The 22,536-nt window shown below is 34.5% G+C and overlaps 2 protein-coding genes across 3 annotated transcripts; one reads left to right on the top strand and one right to left on the bottom strand.

The window, feature by feature from the left end:
* Positions 1-1,397: 1,397 nt before the first annotated feature.
* Positions 1,398-9,033, top strand: LOC145574625 (uncharacterized). The gene is made up of 8 exons (XM_081632456.1): positions 1,398-1,851; positions 2,599-2,734; positions 2,898-2,967; positions 3,045-3,138; positions 4,889-5,102; positions 6,106-6,247; positions 6,979-7,149; positions 8,537-9,033. Exons 1-8 carry the CDS (start codon positions 1,551-1,553, stop codon positions 8,726-8,728), a joined length of 1,320 nt encoding a protein of 439 aa, XP_081488582.1. The 5' UTR covers positions 1,398-1,550; the 3' UTR covers positions 8,729-9,033.
* An 846-nt stretch (positions 9,034-9,879) lies between these two features.
* On the bottom strand, positions 9,880-17,953 carry LOC145576383 (uncharacterized). Of its 2 annotated transcripts, XM_081634153.1 has the most exons (11): positions 17,804-17,953; positions 16,988-17,201; positions 16,712-16,884; positions 13,228-13,652; positions 13,023-13,110; positions 12,469-12,800; positions 11,892-12,328; positions 11,729-11,810; positions 11,228-11,389; positions 10,583-10,671; positions 9,880-10,394 (listed from the first exon to the last, which is right to left on the bottom strand). In XM_081634153.1, exons 2-11 carry the CDS (start codon positions 17,098-17,100, stop codon positions 10,238-10,240), a joined length of 2,058 nt encoding a protein of 685 aa, XP_081490279.1. In that variant the 5' UTR covers positions 17,101-17,201; positions 17,804-17,953; the 3' UTR covers positions 9,880-10,237. The 2 variants fall into 2 exon arrangements, with proteins under 2 accessions (XP_081490279.1, XP_081490280.1); XM_081634154.1 differs by lacking the exons at positions 16,712-16,884; positions 16,988-17,201; positions 17,804-17,953 and adding an exon at positions 14,821-14,973.
* Positions 17,954-22,536: the final 4,583 nt, after the last annotated feature.

Here is a 22,536-nt window from a genome sequence, read left to right as displayed (position 1 = left end):
AATATAACACCCCGCACGAAATAAAATAAGTGATTTTTACCGGATAATTTCGGATATCGGATATCCGAAATCCATAATTTGGATATCCGATATCCGATCCGATATCCGAATTTTTCGGATCGGGTATCCGATCCGAAATTGATTTCGGATCGGATATCCATAATTTTCGGATCGGATGCGGATCGGATCATCGGATTTTCAGATACTTTTGCTCAGCCCTAATCTAGACAATTAATCATAGCATCTAGGCAATGATTGATATCCAACAAGATTTTTTTTTTTATATAATTAATATCATCAAGACAATGAATAATATCATCCATCCATGACTACTAATATTATATCATCTAAACAATTAATTATGTCATCCAGCCAATACATACACACTTGTAGACATCATCCAAACAATTAATCATATCATATCATATCATAAGACAATGAATAACATTATACAACACATTAACACAAAATAGTTGCCAATACTAAATTTGGAAAGCCCAAGTGCCCAACAATATTGCTATTGATGAGGAGTTAGATGAGACTATGCTTTTAAGCTGAACTGATAATAACAAAGAAGGTTCAACCAACGAGGATGAGAGTGAAGTTCTTGCAAGTGACTTTCCTACCATTGATTTAGTAGAAGTGGAATATGTAGGTTCTAATGAAGGACCTCATGTCTCTTGTATCCAACCACATGCCTTCTACTTCTACACCCTCTACTCAAGCTCTCCTCTAAGATAAGGAAACCATGGAAGGCCACACATGTCAAAGTTGAAGAGTAAGAAAGGTAAAAAAATACCCCAAACATTGTTTTTGCAGGTCCAAGAAGCGTAAAGGAGCAAACTCTAATCATTTAATGACAAACATCCATGAAAGAAATCGACAAACCCCTAATTTGTTCTCCTTAACTGGATATGAATGTTGTACCCCCACCCCCTGTTTATTTTTTTCGTGTTAGGATGATTATGAGAGTCAAACTATGCAGTTGCTTTATTTAAGAGGTGATCATCAATGATCTGTCCATTAGCTTGGCCTGAAAAAAGTGCAGGTTTGGACAAGGCTAAAAATGCATTTTTAGTTTAAAATCCGAGCTCAGCCTGAAAAAACCCATTTAAGCCCAGTAAGGCCAACACAATTTTACCAAATTGTGCACAAAGATTATATGTATGGGCTCGACCCGGCCCAATCCGAATTTTGATCACCTCTACTCTATATGTAATCTCGAGTTGGCTGGGAGCTACCGAGCTATAGCCTCCTTTTCCCACCTTGTCCAAAAAAAAAAAAAAAAAGGTCTAAATCATAGCACAATCATCAATTCAATCCTAATCCTAAACTTTAAATTAAATATACATATAAATATAATTTCAAAATTATATAATTCTCCGTACTGCATATCACTCTGCTTTCTTCATTTTTTTTTTTTATATCAACTTTCTTATTACCAACTCTCTTTCTCTCTCTTACCACCATTATCATTCATCAAAAACCTTCAAATTAATCCCAATTCAATCAAACCCTAGCTCAACCGATATCTCCAATTCCCAATTCCAATGGCGTTAATTACCCGAAAATCAATTATCAAAAGAATAATCTCAAACCCATTTTTAATCTCAAGGTCAATTTTCACTAATTCTTCCATTAATCATCATCATTCTTCAAGCTCTTGTTCTTCGTCGCAGATGATTTCTCCTCCTTCATCTGCTTCGTATTCTTCGTCGTCGTATAATGTGAGTGGTGCTGGAGCTTCGTTCATGAGAGGTGTGATGTTTACGAAACCAGATCAACCTCTTGTTATTGAAGATTTTCAAATGCCTCGTCCTAAAGCTAATGAAATTCTAGTTAAAACTAAGGGTATTTAGTTTTCTATACTTCCTTTGCTTTAATTTTGTTGGGTTTTTGTCATTTCATCTAAATTTTATTTTTTTTTAGATTATTGTAGTTGTATGAATTTCAGCATAAATGGATTATGAATATTACATGCAATGGGAATTTATTCATTTATTTATTTGTTTTTTTTCAATCTTACTTTGTTGGTGTTTGTGATTTGATGATTGTTTGATTTTAGCTTTTTTCTATGAATTTTCCAAAAAAAAAAAAAAAAAAAAAAAAAAAGAGTGAAGTATACAGAAGTGATGCATATATCAAGAATGTATGATTTTGTTTGAGAAAACTGAGCTAAGGCGTCTGAATTGTGTTAGTAATGAGCCAGTTCTTCGAAATAGGTGTAGTAGCATTTTTATTTTGTAACTGTTTATTATTGCTTAATATTCGTCTCAAACTCAACTTTAATGTAAAGCAAGTACATTTTAATTTGACCCCAGTTTGATTTTATGGGTCAAATCGAGCTTTGCGAAGTTATTTGTATTATCTGTAATCATCTACAACGAGAAAAAGTTATGGTCAAAGATAGAAAATACATATCAAAGACTGTAAAATTTAATCAGGATTATTACGATATTTGATATTATTATGTGTCCTGCTATGCTTGTATGTGATAGGATGAAGGGGGTATGTAATTCGTATTTTTAAAGGCTTGGTAAGGTTGAGTGAAGAGAAATTGTTGGACTTGTTCTGACATTTGCAATATACTGTGTGCAGCATGTGGAGTATGCCACTCTGATCTTCATGTGATAAAAGGTGAACTTCCATTTGCCAGCCCTTGCATCCTTGGCCATGAGATCACGGGTGAAATCGTAGAACATGGTCCTCTTACCGATAGCAGAATTATGGAAAGGTTGATTATCCATGTTCTTAACTTCTTACTGAGAAGTTATTTTAATTTTCAAATTATGAGTATTTTCAACATGCTATATGATAGAATCCATGGTGCAATGCATAATGTGTGATTTCTTATGTATAGACTTGACAATAGCTGCGAGCAATACTTAATTTCGCAGATGTCCTATTGGATCACATGTTGTTGGAGCTTTTATCATGCCTTGTGGTAACTGTAACTTTTGTTCAAAGGTAGATAAAATGGGTGTTTTTTTTAAACTTCCTTTTAATTGTATATTTTGCTACTTACATAGTTTTATGCAAAATAGGGGCAAGATGATCTCTGTGAGGATTTTTTTGCATATAATCGAGCAAAAGGAACTCTTTATGATGGTGAAACAAGGCTATTTCTTAGAAGCAACGGTGAGTAGTGTCATCGTTACCAAACATTACAGTATCATTTTACTTCAAACTTCTATACTTTGGCAAGAGTTTAGTGTTTACCGCCTACTTCCATGTTTTATTATAAAAAAAACCTCAATGTTGTTTATATGTGGTATCTGTAGTAGTTTTTTTTGTTTTGCTTAAATAGTTACTCCCTCCATTTCGTAATGATTGCAACACTAGACATTGCACAAATTTTTAGGATAATTAAGGGGTAGGTACTATAAAAAAAATTTAGAGTAATAGTTCGTAGGATAGAGAAGTAATAATAATAATTAAAAAAAAAAAAGTAGAGTGGGTGGGGTTGGTAGGAGAGAGAAATAATAAAATATTTGTGCAAGTGCGGTTAGTGGGAGAGAAAATTAATAAAATAGTAGTAGGTATAGTTCCTTACCGAATACGTAAGTGTTGCAATTATTATGAAAAGGATGTAGAAGGAAAGTGTTGCAATTATTACGAAATGTTGGGAGTAATTAAGAGGGACATCTATGAGTCATGACTAGGAGTCTAGGAGTTAAGACTTAGGAGAGCTTACTACGGAGTATTTGTGAAGCATTGAATCTGTTTATTTTCAGATTAAGATGGATGATAGGATAGTGTGGCTAGCTTCCTTGGGGTCTTTTGCTTGTCTTAACTTTTAAGTGCTAACCACATTGAAACAACTCCAACTTTAGAATCTCTCGTTCTACCTATATTTGAAAGACTAAGGTTCTGAAGCGGGTGAAAGTATTTTCTGGGTTGTTAGCTTAAGAAAATTTACTAATAATGGGAATTTGAGAGTTTGGAGGCCAAACAGGGCAATATCTTCTCACATGTGCAGTTTATATCATTCTATTGAGGAGACAGAATCATTTTTTTTTCCTCTTTTTTTTTTTTTTTTTTTTTTTTTTTTGGTTATGTGCATTGTAGGCAGCAACTTTTCTTTACAGAGACTTTTAATTTTGGTAAGGCATTGTGCTTCTCATTTATTATTTTGGGTTATCTACTGATACAAAACATTGAGGTTTGGAAGGTAATTTGTGTGAGTGCTTAGTTGGAGAGCAATGGTAGAATATTCTTGGTCCAGAACTTTTTCTAGCCTCTTTATGGGATAAAGTAATGCACTCCTCATGGGGTGCTCTTTGGTGTGTGTTGAATTTATTTTTGGTTCACACATACTTGATTTTTGGTATGCCCCATTCTATGCATTTTTTATTTTCTTTATGTTGGCATGCATATATTTTATAAAAAGAGACATTCTCTGTATTTTTCTGCCAAATTGCCATATCGATAACTTGGAAAACAATTGCCATAAAGTCTTCCCCTTTGAGAATTAGTACCCATGATGTCAAACACTGTTTGATCTCACAGCTTATGAGATATGCAACATGCAATACCTCCTTTACTCTCCGATAAGTCGATAACCTTTAGCTCACCTGAAATGTTAGAAGCTTGAAACCCATTATTAATTCCTTGTCATGAGGTTAGCAATTGGATTCAGCATCCATGGGAGCTCAATGAGTTAGGTATCTCTAATATACCTAAGTCAACTCTTGCGTGAATTGGTATCCTAAACAACTAAAATACCTTACTTCTATTTACGTAGTAATTAAAAACGGAGTGCTCCTTATTATGAGTATGAACTTGTTAAGTCTCTTAGCAAGTTTCATCTCCCACTGCAGATTCAGAACTTAAGTTTCTATTCAACAATCTGCATGTGACTGATTATTTAAGGTGTCAACCTTTGCAGGGAAACCAGTGTACATGTACAGCATGGGAGGCCTTTCAGAATACTGTGTAATTCCAGCTCATGGCGTAACTGTTCTGCCAGACACATTGCCATATACCGAGTCAGCAATTTTAGGCTGTGCAGTATTCACTGCTTATGGTGCTATGGTTCATGCTGCTGAAATGCGTGGTGGGGATTCTGTTGCTGTGATTGGTATTGGAGGCGTTGGCTCCAGGTATGTGTCAGAATTTTCGTTTAGTGCAGTTTGTCGCTAAGGAGTAGTTATTTTTTGTATGCTGGATTTTTTAGTTTCATACTATTAGGTTCATCTCTAAGATCTTCATCTTCAATAGTGTCTCTCTTGTTCTTGAACTGGCCTGGCCGACTTGATTCTAAAAAACTAAAATCTTGGTTGCTTGCATGGTTACTGTAACTCTGAGTGGGTAATTAGTAATAAAGCTGCTATTTATCTGGTTTATTTGTAGGAGAGCAATTGTGCAGGACAATTCAATCCACTAAACTATTCACGTATGGGGTATCATCTTGGTGTGTCTTAGAGCTAAGTTGACATACAACTTTTCGTTAGTAATTTTTCTCAATACCTTTTTTCACAAAAGTGGGGCCCACACTTACCCACCTTGTTTTCTGACGCTTTCTTCCCTCATAGTCTCTATGCCCTAAAGCAATATTAACTCAGCTATGAACAGAAGTACAGAAGGATCATTTCTTTTAAATAAATTTTTTATTTTAAATGGGGAAAGGGTGAAATTTACAACTCCTAGAATATTTAGTTGCTGGGAATGAAATAAAAGTGCAATTCCCTTACTCCTATGTAGAACTTAGCTGATTTGTGCGTAAAGATGAAAAAAAAACCACTCACTTAGTTACTTCCACACATCAATAGTGTAGTTGTAGACATCAAAAGACTGCATTTATCCAGGGATTGTTCTTCTAAGTCCTATGAGTTACATGCTTCACTTGAAAATGCTCCTCCACTGTAGCAGGGCAGATCCACCTTGTTGTGGTAGATTTAAATATGCTTGCACTAGAACATATATATGATTAAGAAGCTCTTGAAAGTTGTTAGACTTCTCATTCTTGAGGATGAAAGTCATTGTATATGCATAGTGTAAGTTACTTGTAAGGTAACCAACTTTGTTATATTTTAATTATTGACTAATCTTTTTGCTGTTCAACTTTGGATGATGGGAGTATATGACAATAGATGCATGTCTCAGCTGTTTGCAGATAGCCCGTGCTTTTGGTGCTTCTGCCACCATTGCTGTGGACATTAGTGATGAAAAGCTCATGAAAGCTAAGGATGTTGGTGCCACCCACACAGTTAATGCTCTGAAAGAAGATGCAGTTGAAAAAATTAAAGTGATGTACTTAACCCTTCTGTTAGCTTATAAATTTATATGCCTTTGAGACTACTTGTTTACATGTGCACGTAAGTCTTCATATTTGAGACTGGGTTTTATGTTATGGATTCAGATCTGCTTGAGACTACGGCAAAAATAGAAATACCGAAGTATATTTCTTCATTATACATTGTTGACCTGCAAATTCTCTTTGAGATGGGTTTTTGATTATGGCTGTGAGCTATGCTCAGTTTATATTCTGGTTGTACATTCATCGTACTCTTAAAGTATGATGACCTTAATCCTACTTCCTCCTGTTTATGCCAAAAATTTTATCATCCGATTAAGAAATTTCATGATGGTTGCTCCAATGGATATCTTGTGATCAAATGCTTCTGGTTTGTTTTTTGGCATTTTTTTTATTCATAAATATGAAGCATCTGATTTTCTGTGATTTTGGACATTCTTACTGGGACCCTTCACAACTACTCAAAGCTTTGAATGTTCTGCTGGCATTTCTCAGCTAATTTCCGGACATTTTATTCTTGTCCACATGTTATTTTGTTCTATTTGCATTATTTTTAAGTGTTAGTATATCCTCTTGTTTTCTCACTTCGGCCTTAAGATGCTGTTAAATTAAATTTAATGTAACGCTTTTCATTACATTATCAATGTGCTAATGTTTTCATGCATTTCACGATAAGGTTATTTGATTATTAAGCTGAACCTGCTTTCCAATTGTCTGTGCAGGAAATAACTGGGGGAGCTGGTGTTGACATTGCCATTGAAGCTCTGGGAAAACCACAAACTTTCCAACAGTGCACACAAAGTGTTCGTGATGGAGGAAAAGCTGTCATGATTGGTCTTGCAGATTCCAGGGCTAGAGGAGAGATTGATATAAATCGTCTTGTTCGTAGACAGGTGTGTTGCACATTTAATCTGGTAGTTTAACAAATTGTTTCGTATAACATGCTAGTTTGGCTAAGTTATTGTTATCTATCGATTTATAGAATAAGAAAATTGGCTAAAAGCATAAATAAATTGAAATTCTGAAGTGAGGAGATCGAGCACCACAGTACTTATACAAATGTATATGTGCTTCATCTACTGTAGGCATATAGTTGGCCAAAGGTGATTTATCTTGGGTATATTTTATCGATCAGCCAATAGAAATAATTATATTGAAAAGAAAATAAAAAAATATAACCATCCCAATGCCCGGCCTAGTCCCCTGCCACCCCATCTCTACGACAACTCCAAATTATATTGCCTTCTTCAGTTCTTCCTATCATATTCATACTTTAAGGGATTTGGGGTTAATTTTGGGGATTGAGATGAGTATTAAAAACCCATTACAGCCCCTTTGAAAGCCGGTATTGAATCTAAATGTAATTTTGCAAACAAAGTAACAACCTGATGTCCATAGTCGCAATCCATGACCACATCACTGAACTGTGACCACATTGCAATTTTTTTTTTCTTCTAAATATATCATGTTTAAGTAGGTGCAAAGTTGCAAACTACATGCATCGCATGCAAATGTGGTTTCGCGGATGTTACTGTGATCATGACTGCATTTGTGATTTAAAACCATGGCGCAATACCCCCCCATGAGAAGTTGTAGAAAAGTAAGAGATGATTTGGGATGAGTTACCATTTACTTTGGGAATGGGCATTAACTTTTGTTACAGCTTCCATTCCCATTACCACTATTTATCACCACTTATCAAACATGCTATTAATCCCACCAAAGTGATACCTAGAGGGTATTTGTAGGACTTCTCTTCCCAATAATTGTTAACTTATTTTCATTAACATCTATTACAAACTTACAACTTCCATTCCAATTGCCTCCATTTTTTACCACTTATTAAACATGCTATTATTTGTAGGATTTCCTCAAATGCATTCACCATTGTTAATGTTACTTGAGTAAAAAAGGTGTATTTTGTTTATTTTTTTTGCAAAAATAGAATTAATGAATGGTTACATTGAAAATATACTACAATCCGTATAATGGATAGTTGAGATTAAAAGGTTATTATGGTTGTCAGAAAACCATTATGAAATCTTCACCTAACACACCCCACTTTGAACACCTTGATCAATATTCAATACCCCTATTGCAAATTTGCAATACTATAGTGGCCAGACAAAGTATTTCAAACCTAAACTCAAGCCCGAGAGGGTTAAACCATCAACCCTTGTAGTATTGCACACAACTTAAATATGAAAGTTTTTCTATTCATCTAGTTTTACCTCGAATTTTGTAGCTGATGCATCTTGATTTCTATATATTGAGCTACAGGTGAAAATTATTGGTTCATACGGAGCAAGAGCTAGACAGGACCTACCCAAGATTGTTAAATTGGCAGAAACAGGCGCCTTTAATCTCAGCTCAGCTGTTTCAAAAATATACAACTTTGAGGAGGCAGACAAGGCATACAAAGATCTCAGTCAGGGCAGCATCATTGGTCGTGCTGTCATCAGTATTGCTTGAAGCTCAGGGTGGATGTCAAACTAATAAAGAATAAAATTAAGATGTTTGTGAAGCTAATTTTTTGTATATGCTGAGTATGTCAAAGAGATGATTGTGAATTTCTTAGAATCTTAACAAGCGCATGTAGCAACTGCTTGCTTGCTGGAAGAGTAGGGTCACTGTAGACCTTCATCTGTTTTCTTTCTTTTAGCTTTAGTGTTGCTGATACCAAAAGAAAGATAAAACTAAAATTAACCTTATGTGCTTGATACTCTTAATTTTATGAAGTATTAGCTTGCTATGGCTCTTGAATTGGCTTCAGGGTATCTCAAATGTTGTGCTGTTTGGCTATTGGCTATGTATGTACGAAGTATAAAATTGTTTGGTGAATGGCGTGGTTCTATTTTCATGTATGTTCCATTTGAAATTCAATTGATGGGATAAATTAATCGCAAAGCAACATCTGCATCATAACTTCTATATATTGTAAATTGGGTGGTTTACAAGTGATGTGTTCCTAAAGCCTTTTTAGCTATAAGATCTTTTCAGGAAATTGTTTTCCCTAAAATGGTTTCAGGCTTGAAGTTGATGATTATTTGATCAGTCGCTAAAATTCCCTGACCATGGTCACTTAATTAGGCTGAGATATACAAATGGGCAAAAAGATGCACACAACTTTACACAAGTGACACAACTTGAAGGAGTTCCTCAAATACCTTTGACAGAGAATTGGATTGACGAACAACCCATCCTCGATGGGCACCGAAGAATTTGATGCTCTTCAAACCCATCAGAATTATGGGCACCGAAGAATTTGATGCTCTTCAAACCCATCAGAATTTTGCGCCCCTTCCAGCTACAACCAAATCTAGAGCATCAACAATAGCAACTTAACTTTACCATCAACAAGAAGATTCTCGCCTTTAACAATGCTATATTGCAAGTCCTTTCTTGCCCAAAAGATACGTGTACAATTAAGTTGTGATTATTATGGGACAGTTAAAAAGCCAGACTATTGTCAAGCTATCAAAATTTACAAATTTATACTCGTGATTCAATCATCTTTTAGCAACATCTCCCCATGAGAAAATGAAATCTTAAATTTCTTCTGTTTTGTCCTGAATTTTGTTTATTTATTAGTCAAGTGCCTTTTATATCAATACCAAGTACAAAAGATTGCGCACCAAATAAAATTACAGCTATGAACATTTGACATGCACTATAATTGTCAATTCTAATTAAGAATCATGGGCGTAGTCAATTACAAAAATTGATGCTCTCATGGTAGGAAGTCTACTACTATACCCACGGAACCTACCCTTGCGGGTCTTTCAAAAATAGGGAGGTCTCTAAGTCCTAAGCTCTAACTTGATTATATTTCCTCCAATGAAATTAACTACGAAGCACCGTAATCCGAATCAACAAATTTTACATATCCGTAACAGTGCAAAATTAGAAGCAGCACTGGGTGATCTATTGAATTAGGTAGGAGGGTTTAGCTTAAACGTATACATAGTACACGCCCTAACTCTATCCCATCAAAACTTTCCACTTATTGGAATACTGAAGGAATGCCAAAGAAGGATTATCCTTGGGAGGAGCTCTCACCCTAGTGGACCTTCTAAGAATTGCATCTTCAATTGCAGTTCTCCGGGCAATGTCTTTGGATCTCTTCTGCAATTCCTTACTGCAAGAAAATTTGTTAGATAAAAGTATAGAAATTTGGACAAGAACCAGACCAAGGACACAACAGTGACTTAAATATAGCTAGCATGTGATGTGACTACATAAACGAAGCAGGTTTACCATCTGCTTGGGGACAGCACATGAAAAGGTCGATCAATTACGATTGTATGGATATCACTTATCACTCACCTTATTCTAGAATAATACTTGTCAAGCTGCTTTTTGAGAGCCCTTTCTCTCTCCCCCTTTGGATTCAAGGAACCCATCAATGCATCAAGCTGTGGATTAACATAAAAACATATCAGTAGAACATAGACTAACAGCAAACTCCTCAAACTTTGCAACACATTCCTCTTAGATAAATGCATACTTGGAAATTTAATACATTGATTAAGTTTGATGTTCCAAAATAATATCCATAGATAACGCTGAGAAGGTAAGCCATGCTTGCTCTCTCTTATACCCACTAAACAGAAACTCCTCCATTTCATAATTTCATGGCACCCCTGTTTTTCAAGATCAATTTTGACTCTTAATTTCTCTCGAAAGATAATAACATGGAAGTGTATTCATTGCAAAAAATTCAAGGATACAGTTTTTATAACTTTTACCAACATATATTTGAGAGTTATTATTAGTCAAAGTTCAACCTTAAAAAAGCATGTCTTGTACTCCAATTATGAAAAGGAGATAGTATTTCAAACATATGAATAACACAAACTGTGTCTCCAAGTTATAGGAACAGAGAAAAAGTCAACAAATTCATTAGGAGTTTCACAGTAATGTTTGATTGGGACATTTAAACTCTTGGATGCAGTAAGAAACTGAAATTACCTCTTCTTTACTGCAATAGTAGCCCCACTGCTTTGAGTCAGAACTCTCAACAAATACTCGCCCATCACGCCGGAAAAACCAATATCTGTTATAATCTCTATCTTTGCCCAAGGAGTTGGTCCGAATAACTCGTTTCTCCATTTCCTTTTCAAGAAAATCTTTCTGATGTAAAAGCATAAAAACATTATCAGTTAAGTGTAACAACCCCCCCCCCCCCCCCTCTCTCCCCGGGAAAAAAAATAAAATAAAAAATAAAAAAAATAACTCTAGCACATATAATCCGGTTTTCCATGTATTCATATTAAACATACAGTGACAACCACAAACACCACACAGATACAGAACAAAGCACACAGATCGCAATTTAGACTATTATCACTGGTCCCAGTAGTGGGAGTTCAATTTTCATATGGAACATGTGATAGGGGAGAGCCGATAGAGCAGGCCCATCTCAGCCCACTACAAACTTTTAAAGAAAAAGAAACATAGAAAAACACAAACCCTTTCGTCTTTGCTCTTCTCCAGATCTTCCAATAGCTTCTTTGTTTTTTCCCTCAGTCCGCCGTTTTTATGGTCGCTCTCACTACAATAAACCCAGAAGATGTCAAAGCACATATATCCAGTTTTAAATGAATGTTTCATTGACAAGAGAGAAGGGACATACCCATTCTGAGATACATCTTTCTGCTCAGAAGACAATTCAGCGATATGTCCATTTTCTAAACCAGCACCATTACTCCCTGCTACACATGAAACTTCTTCAACAGTACCTGAATTTTGCTCCAGCACAATGCCATTGGCTTCAGAAACAGCCTTTAGACGTTCTTTTGCCTCCCTCTTCTTCTTACCTTCCTCTAATGCTTCCCCTCTTTTCGAAGCAGCAAGTGTCTGTCGTTCTTCGAGCCGCTCATCTATCTTTGCCCTCACTAGATCAGTGGCAATGGCTTGGTCAACCAATTCCTTCAAGATTCTCAATTTGATAGGAGGCTCTAGCAGCCCATAATGGCCACGCTTTATGGTTGGTATATGAGTGGTTAATTCAGAAATGTCAATCATTTCAAGAAAATCACACAAATATTCTGTCCATGTAATTAGAGTAATCTGAAAAAAATTAAAATAAAAAAATGATGAGTAACAAAACTTGATAACCCTGAAATGCAAATTACACGATATGGATAAAAAGGCAATATGCCAATTATAGAGGAAAGAAGATTTTAAGAGGAGCAGGATTAATGTTTGACCTTTGGTTTACGCTTCTTACGCTGGGTCACTATATAATATAGTCCTTCGTCATTCATGAGCAAGCGAAGAAGACTTGCATGGGTTTCCACAATAAGAGTAAGATTGCTGTCTTTGTGGCATATTGCCTTTTCAAAATCTTCAAAAGAGAATGGCCACAAGTAGAGCAGCCTACTAAAAGCGGAGCAAAAATCCCAAACTAATAAAAGGTCTCCAACAGAATCCATTTGTATGCTGAAGTCTCTCGATGGGGTAGGACGATCAGTGAAAATTGGATCATCAGCACCAGGCTGCACAAGCTGGTCATCAATTGGATATTTGATGGATTCATCCCCTGTATATTCAGTGATGACAATTGATATAGTTAACAACTTCTAAACAATGATATATTCAGCACGAATAGTGAAAAACATAAGTGAAGCACGAAGTGTCTTTATTAGATGTATCCATCTACCTAAAATTTATAACAGCACCAAACCACAAAATAAATGAAAAATCCTAATGGAGCAACCAAGTACCACAAGAATAATATGGCTATATATCCACTGTTACCCACCATTCTCCAGATCATTGTCACCGAGTGATCCATTCTCTGTTTGTACCTTGCTCCTTTTATGTTTCCCAGCGTTTCCTTCTTGGGGTTCCTAATCATTTTCAAAGAAAACAAAAGTTCATTTACAACTCAAAATCAAACAAAAGACATCCAAGGAAAAGGGAGGATGGGTGTGTGGGGAGGGTTGCCTGTTGTTACTCTCTCTTACCTTACTTGTCTTTCTCTTCTTGTTCTTGATCACACACCCATTCAAAAAAGAAATTTTGCCTTTTAATTCTTCAGGTGTATCAGTAGGAATTCCATAATTTGATGCCAAATTATTGTGAATTACCCAAGGAAGACTCCGATATGTAGACTCCCTAATATAAGATTTTAGAACCTCTCGCCCAAATGGAAGTTTTTTACGAACAAAGTCTTCTTCACCTACCACAGCAGTTCCACTTATTTTGTCATCGTTATCAAGCCATGCCACCTCATAACAATGACCTTTGCCTGCTTCCTCATCTAAAACTTTGATTATCTTGCATGAATGTACACAACCATCCTTCTTCCCTTGCAACTTTGCACCCTCAACCAGGCTTTCTTGCAGCTCTGCTTTGATTTTACGGACCAAATCGCTTAGCGGAAGCATACCTGCGATGAAGAAGAATAACTACTTGAGCATGTATAACAGCAGAGTTTCAAGAACTTGTAGCTGGGAAGAGCAAATAAACTATGCTGTAAAAAACAACTCAACAGCAATATCATGCCTCAAGACCTTATTCCTTTCCAATCTAGGGAAGACACCACACACTCACTGCTTTGTATTGTTCTACAATGCATATTCATCTCAGGGTATTGATTAATACAATGTCCCCAACCAAAAGGAAAGACAACAGACAATTTCAGGCTCATGGTAAATTGCAATTGGAGAGATGAAACTCATAAGTCATAACAGGCTATATTCAACCCATTTCAAATTTCATTATTACTAGTATCTTTGGGAAAAAAATAATTCAAGTAGCATAACACTCTGTAAATAGAACAGTAGAACACCATCAAGTAATTTGAGTTTTTCAAGAATGTCAGTCATGAAAAAAGAGAAAAAAAAAAAAAAAAAAAAAAGAGGGGGGTGGGGGGAAGCCCCAGGGGATATCAATGATTCAATGCAATGACCTCATTGCAGTAAGCACACATATTAGCATCCAAGATTCCAAGCAGCTGCTGAGTGAAATCTTTTCAGCTATTACGCAAAAGTACATGAATGATTCTTAAGCTTTCTCCCCCTGACTTGGTTTTTTCCGGAGTATAGCAGGACAAAATCACAAGGACTTAATGTTATTATGACAAGAAAAAGAAGCACATCTAATAAACAAAGTGGCTTTATCAGGAAAACACAAGTAACCCAACATGATACAACTCAGAAGCATGAAAGAATTGAAGTAGGGAGAGGTAAGAATCAATCAATCAATCAAAGCCTAATCCCATAAATGGGGTCGGCTACATGAACCAAAAGTGATTCCGTGTAGTCATCGACAAAAATCTCCCTCCTTCACCCCTTACGAATAATAAAAAAAATATGCCCTTAAAGACCCTGCGTCCATAGCTAACTACGTGTATCAACAAAAAGGTTGCATATTGAAAATGAAAAGAAAATATTACAGAAAATTGACATAACAACAGATGCCCAGACATTCTACATAGGCCAAGACACCTGAATAATGTTCAATATAGAGGTGTTACAATCAATCTCTTCCTTTAGGAGAGACTCTTTAGTTCAACAAAAGATGATAATATAAAGAAACACATCCACAACTAGTACCTTGCGCATGAAGCACTTCAGAAAGTCACCAACAACAAGATGCTCCTATAGAAGCTGAAGCTAACAAATTTGCAAGCAAACCAGCACTAGCATGACCTCACAAATTCTCTATAGATCACACCTTCAGGTGAGCTAGAACAAGAACTGTAGGAGAGACCCTCTGTATATGTTGTAGCCTGTCAAATAAACAAACTTTCCAGGCCATTGTATCTATCTTTCCACAAATTTTCTACATGAATTCTAAGTTGTCACTAAATGTGATATCCCCTTAGCCTCTACCCTAAGGGATAGTCGGAAAACAATACATGTCTCTGTTCATCCAATATCTGTAAACTTAATCTAATGACACTCCAGATCATATTGGAGTAACTATAATAAAGTCTATTTTTCCAGCCAACATCCTAGCCACTGAACTAAAAAACCTGATAAGATTTTGTTCCATTGATGACTTAAACCCAATTCGATTTTCTTCTTCATAACTTAAATCAATAAAGTTCCATTGCAGATCTTTCCTATGGAAGGCTATGATTTCTCTATTTCACTATATGAACCAAGTCTTGCTTAGGCAATGGAGAAGAGATATCATATATGAAATGGGAGTTAGTAAAAAAATTCTTATTGATGTCTATGAAAGAAAGTGTCAGAAAGAAAATGTTAATTGCATGAATATCAGCAATCATGATACAAGTCTAATCGATAAATGACTAAGAGAGACTATGTTCTCCTCAATTTTATAGAGTAAAATCAGCAAAAATAAGTTAAGTTCAACAATATTAAGTAGAACTCAGCAAAATAAAGTCGAGAAGAACATAGCAGCGTGAATTGCCTCTGATTTCTCATTGATGATCAGATCGTCATGTTACTATTCAAATATATCCTCCCCATAGGAATTGAATGCAGCTAGTCATACATGTGCTTGACCCAAGCCATCCTATATAATATGAGAAAAGAAGAAAGAACTTGGGAGGGTCACTGAAACAGTTCATCTGGAGTTAGTTTCCACAGTTTGTGACTCATATACCCACAACAAAATCAAAGCCAAGCTGCTTGAGAGAAATGAACACATATATATATCCCAGATCTCAAAATAGTCACCACTCCATTATCTGATTTATCTCCTCATCTTAGACAAAGTCTTAACAAGCATAACTCAGAAAGTCAAGAGGTCAATGCTTGTACTGAGCTTACTTTAACAGCTCCAGCAGCAAGGAAAAAGAGAGCCTTTTGAGCACATTGAATCACTTAACTAGATTCAAAGATTGTCCAGAACCTATTCTCCAGGACAGTGATTATATAGGATGAGTACAGTAGTAAATCCTCTTTAAAACCTGTTCAAGACCTCATCCTTTGGGTATATGGAGTAATACATCCTTCTAAAGTACTACTGTAGTATACGCTAATTTAAATATCTAGGTAGGTAAGACTAGCCCAGCCAACCCAAGCCACAAACAAGGGTTGCAATTTCAGCTAGGCCTTAGCCAAGTACTTGGTCCAGGATTGGAAGACAATATCATTAATATATATTAGGGGGGGGGGGGGATCAATCTGCACCCTGCCATTTAAACATTGCAAGAAACAATTTCATAAAGAAAGAACAAGTAAACTGAAGGATAGGTTGAAAAAGACAGAAATTACAGGGCAGAACAAGCAGAGGCAAGTCAGGCAACTCCATAAACAATTAGTTCAAGGATATGCCTGCAGTTTCTGATTCCTTCGCCAAATCTTAGGCACTACAAAAACAATGGCTTATGATATTTGCATATGCAAATATATCAGCAGAAATCAATTTAGCACAGCTAAAGGAAGTAACTAATAAAATAACGTAAGTAGCAGCTCTTACTATATTGAATAGTTTGCAGTGTAATAAACAAATGTAAGTAGCAGCTCTTACTATATTGAATAGTTCGCAGTGTAGGAACAATAAACTCTTCAGGAAACTGCTGAACCTTCTCTGATGCACGCTGCTCTGAGACCAAAGCCTCCTCAAATGTAAAATTAGACTTTCCAGTTACTTTACATGTCCATATTCTTTGGCGATACAGATTTATCCGCTTCAAGTATTCTCTATTTAGAATCAAGGAATCCAAAGAGAGAAGGGGGGATCAAATACATAAAAAAAAGCAATACATAAACCATTTACTCAATTTAAAGTCATATGTGAGGATACTGATAATCTCGAAAGATCTCTTTGGTAAATCGAATTTGAAAGACAAGCTCTCGAGGCTGTAAATCACTGGGGGGTTCTAACAATGAGAATGGCTTCCTCTTGAGCAGCGGCATTGTCCAACTCAATCAAAAAGTCAGCAATTGATGCCCAGCACTTTGACACACCCACCCGCGAGCAATGTGTCAATGGAGGCGAAACGCAAACCCTAGCATGCCTTCAGAACAACCAAAAAAATTGATAAATTTACAACTATCCCACTGACAATCAATGGTCAGCTCAATATTTCTAAGTTACACCGCAAAAACAGTCAAAACCCAGAATCAAAACGAACCCGAATAAGCAATGTATCATTACATGCAAAACAAAAAGTCAAAAACCCTAAGCGTACCTCACAAAATCAACAAGAACCCAGCAAAATTAACCACAAACGGTACAAATCATGCAATACCCATTAACATATTCAGCAATCAGAGGCAGAAATTGGGCATTATGCAACAGCAATGCAACACAAACAAGCAGCGATCATCTATTCAAAACCCTAAAACATGAACTAACCCAAACAAAATCACAAACAATTGAAACAAAAAAACGAAACAAAACTCCAATACTTTCATGCATACAACACATAAATTGTACAAACAAATTCAAAATCACAATACAACATTAACCCAATATGTAATCTATAACATAATAACACAAAAAAAATAAAAACATTGTGAACAAATTGTTCCCGCCACAAAAAGAAGTAAACAAGAAGCAGTAAAGTAGGAGAAAAACCCAGAAAAAATATGCAAAAAAAAGAGGAGAAAAACTTACAGGATTTTGGGAATTGGGTATAAATTGCAGGGGGAAATGTAGAAGAAAAAAAAAAGAGAAAGGAAGAAGAAAGAGGAGAGAGAAAGGAGAGAAGAAGGAGAGCGATTCTTGTGGGGGTGAAGTATAGAAAGAGAAGTGTAGAGAGAATAGTGAGTTTATATTTTTGAGTTTTGGTGGAGGTGTCTCGCGCTACTCTGTTTTTTCTTTCCTTCATTTTAGGAACCAAATTTTTTCTATTATTATAAAATATAAATATAAATATATATGAGGGATCTTAGTTTAACACGATAAAAAAAAATTAATGACATTTTTGTAAATAAAATAATAAAATATCTAAGTTAATATGATATTTTCGTAAATAAAATCAACATTAATGGTATCCGCATTTAATTAAAATTTTGGGTGTTTTTACTTTTCTGTTGTTAATTTTCAAAATTACCATGAGTTTAATAAATTTGAATAATTTTTTATTCATTTTATGACATATATCATATGGTTATGAAAACTAAAAAACAAAAAATCACACTAATGTCAAATGAACCTTAAGTGTTTATCGACGATAAACTTGTATTTTCTCAATATGATCTTGTTTTTTATAATTTTATTTTTTCTTGTTTTTGGTATAAAGGCACTTTCGTTTTACAATAGATGCATTGCTTTCAATTTTTTCAATGTGTATTAGTATGTATACTTCATTAAGATAATGACATATTTTTGTAAACATTATTTGTAGGATCTTGGTAACGAATGCTCCCGGGGTGTTGGATAAACATTTAAAATATTACCTAAAGTGGTATTAATTTAGAAAAACATGACAAAATCACCGCATCGATCGGTGTAATTAATATTAATTTTTAATTTAATTCTTCTACTTTTAACTAGCTTATCCAACGCTCTCGAGGCGTTCGTTAGCTTTTGCCTTATTGGTATTCAATAGTTTAATACATGTGGTCAAAGTTATAAATAAATGATGTAAAAGTCATAATTAAATGCGGTCAAAGTTTGAATATTAAATGTACAAAAAAAAAAAAAAAAAAAAAAGGTAATGTGTATATTAGGAAAGATAAGTTGGATTTTATGTTGTTACTACATATATAATAGTTAAAAAGGAGTCTAAGAGACACAATGGATATAAGCTCACTCAAAAGCCTTAAGAAATGTTTTATCTTCAAACCAATTGGATATAAGAACTCGAACTTGGCTTATAAAATGAAAGTTTCTTACTTTATCTTTCACTGTAGGACACGGATTTATCTAGGTTCACTACGATGAGTTAGCTACATCGTCAAACACTCAAACAGGATGATAGGAGAGTTTATTAATTACAGGCATGGCATATAGCAGGCAACTTCCAAACTCTAAAGGGACTCATTCTATCTAATTATTTATTTCTTTCGTTTTTCGTATTGTATCTTTTGGATTTTCTTGCTTGTTAGCGCAAAACTTTAAATATTAATATGCATTAGTTTGGTTTTAAGGAACGAACCTAACAAGACTCAATACAACTATATTTTTTCTTATAAATTCTGTATAATATACAAGAGATGTGGGAATAGTTATATAGTCCAAATGTTTACTAAAAGCACAGAGATGTAGCCGTGCAGTAGTTACAAATACGAAGTATGTTGTAATATTTAAGTAAATCTAAAATATTGGCTTATTGATAATTACATGTGACAATTACTTGAAAGTCTAAGGTTCGAAACCCATTAGCAAATATCTTATTACTTTTATCATCCATATGATACTAAGGGGAAATTTCTAAAATACGAAGGATAATAGATCTATACATAATTGTATGCACCAATGGCATACTTGTAGATGAGGTTGAGGTGATGGAGTAGTGGCATCGTTCCTACCTCCTATCCCTGAGGTCTAGGGATCAAGTCTCATGGAACTTATTTAAGGGATTTTCCTTATCTCCCCCCCTAAATGAGCCCCCTTCTTAAAAAAAATGGCATACTCGTAGATAAGTGTCATAATTGTCCATTCAATTTCATGCTTGGACTTTTTCTTTTCCCTTAACGCAAACTATTGGGTGTGTCCACCCACACCCAATTGTTCGTGCGTCCCGTACTATATTGTCTTCTCTTTCTCTATCCTTTTTTTCCTGCCTTCTCTTTCTCTTTCCTCAGCTTCTGTACTTTCCAGCCTTTCCCCTGTCTTGGGACAGAGTAAATGCCCTAAATTCAACCATTTTTTAATTGATGCTCGATCATATGGATATATTAACAGGATCCATCATTAATTCCAATGAAATTCGGCATCGAATATCTTCGAGATTCAAGCAATTAAGCATTTCTCTTAGTGATTTCACTTCAATTTCGACAATCCAAAGTTGGTGCTTCTGGTTTGCTTTGTTGGGCTGGACTCCGGCGTGGCTGCGGCAAGATGAACAAAGAGTGGTGGTGCCGCTGGTGCTTGGTTGTGTTGGTGGTGGGTAGGGGCTGCGGTAGGATGGATAAAGAGTGCGGTGGTGGGTGGGGGCTACGGCAGGAAGGAGAGAGAGTGTGGTGGTGCCATGGTGGTTGTGTTGGTGGTGAAAGGATTATTAGAAGAGAGAGAAAGAAATCTTGGGCTCTTGAAGTCTTGGCTGATATGTTTTGTGAATCTCCTAATGATGAGTCTATTCTATATATATTTTTATTCCCCGTCCCACGGTCATATTTGTGCTTATTTGAGTTTTGCGGAGCTATTTTTATTACTAATATGCGTTTTCAGTGTTTTTGTAGAGTTGATATTATTTTGCAGGAATTTGTATGTTTATGATAATTCTCGAGCTTATTAACCACTATGAAGCATTAGAGTTAGATCGTATTTTGTGACCGTATATTTGAAGCTCAAGACCGAGTTAAAGCAATTTGGTTCGGTGAATAGATGCTCAATTTGTGAAGAGGCCCAAATTAATATTCCGGACCAAGTAATGAGCAAGCTAGTTAAGGATTTTGGACCCAAAGCAAAAGAAGCCCAATTCCAAAGAAAATTGGAGCTGTTGGGCCTATCTACTGACCGGGCCCGGTCGGGCGAGCTTGTTGTTGAGAGCTGTTTCGCTTCATCATTACAGCGGGCTCGTTTTTAGGCCCACTTGATTTGTTGTGTTGGTGAAGTGCTTATAAATAGGAGTAGTAGCACGTAGTATAGAGGAGGTCAACTTTTTAGATTATTTTTGTTTTCTTTTACAGAGCTTTTAGGATAGTTTTATGATAACAACTGTAATTGATTTTTTTAGAATTAGGCCCTGTTCTTTTAAGTTTTTAGGCATAGCGGAGCAAATTTCAGCAGAGCCGAGTCGAGCAAAGCAGAGCAGATTTCATTATTATTATTATTACTACTACTACTACTACTACTACTACTACTAATAATAATAATAATAATAATATAATAATAGTAATTATTATTATAAATATTATTATTATTATTATTAATATCATCGCATTATTATTACAATCATTAAATATTATTATTATAATTATTATTATTATTATTAAATATTATTTAATTATTATTTTTATTATTATAATTAAAAATTAATAATTAGCATTGTCTTTAAATATTAGTTATTATCTTTAAATATTAATTTTTATTATAATAATTAATATTATTAATAATAAGTATTATTATTACTATTATTATTATTATTAAATATTAAATATTATTATTAATATTATAATTATTAAATATTAATTATTATTATTATTATTAATATTATATTTATTAATTATTATTTATTTATTATTATTATTATTAAATATTAATTTTTAATAATATTATTATTATTACTAAATATTAATTATTTATTATTATTATTAAATATTAATTATTATCATTATTAATTTTAATTATTATCATTATTATAATAATTAAATATTAATTATTATTAAATATTAATTATTATTATTAATATTAATTATTATTATTATAATAATTCAATATTAAGTATTATTTTTAAGCATAGCAGAGCATGGCAGAGTAGAAAAGAGCAGATTGAAGTAGAGTAGAGTAGATTTCAGCAGAGCAGAGTAGATTTCAGCAGAGCAGATCTAAAGAATGGGGCCTTAGTTGACTTTAGGATTAGTTCACGCAGCTTTCTTTTTCTTTCTTATTTTAAGCTTTGATTATTAGCTTTTAAGTTTTGTGTTTAGAATTAAGATTATTTCGTTCTTAATGGTTTTGCGTTGAATGCTTCTATTTAAACTTAATTATTATTGCTTTTGTTTCTTTTATTACTAGCTTTATTATCTTGTTTTAGTTATGCTTTATTTAATTGCTTTGATTAGTTTAGATTTAATTATGTGCAAGTAGTTTAATTCTAGGGTTCTTGGGGATCCATGATTAATATAAAGGGATGATTTATTATTGTTGATTGTTAATGTTGTGGGTTAATTTCCTATTGATTGTTATAATGCTATGCAATTAGATTTGCGCAGGTTTAATTGTATGAGTTATGCAATATTGATTCGAGATTCGAGAGATGAGATTGATGTTTAGGCTTAGTTTCAATAGGCATGTTAATTTATAAATGGTTAAGTCAAGATTCGAGAAATGTGATTTAATACCGATAGATTAATTTTGTGATTGTAATACGTAGCGAAAGCCCTTTATAATATGTTTAATTTATGCATTGATAATTGATTGTTATGTTTTATCCCAAAGTATTAGTTATTGGTGAATCTATGACCCTATGTCTTTTAAAATTACTTATTCCCTTAGTTTGATTATTATTGTCATAGTAT

The sequence above is a fragment of the Chenopodium album genome, chromosome 13 (assembly GCF_948465745.1).
Source record: "Chenopodium album chromosome 13, dcCheAlbu1.1, whole genome shotgun sequence".
Lineage (NCBI taxonomy): Eukaryota > Viridiplantae > Streptophyta > Magnoliopsida > Caryophyllales > Amaranthaceae > Chenopodium > Chenopodium album.
The sequence above is the reverse complement of the archived record's forward strand: the minus strand, read 5'-3'. Positions and strand labels throughout refer to the sequence as shown.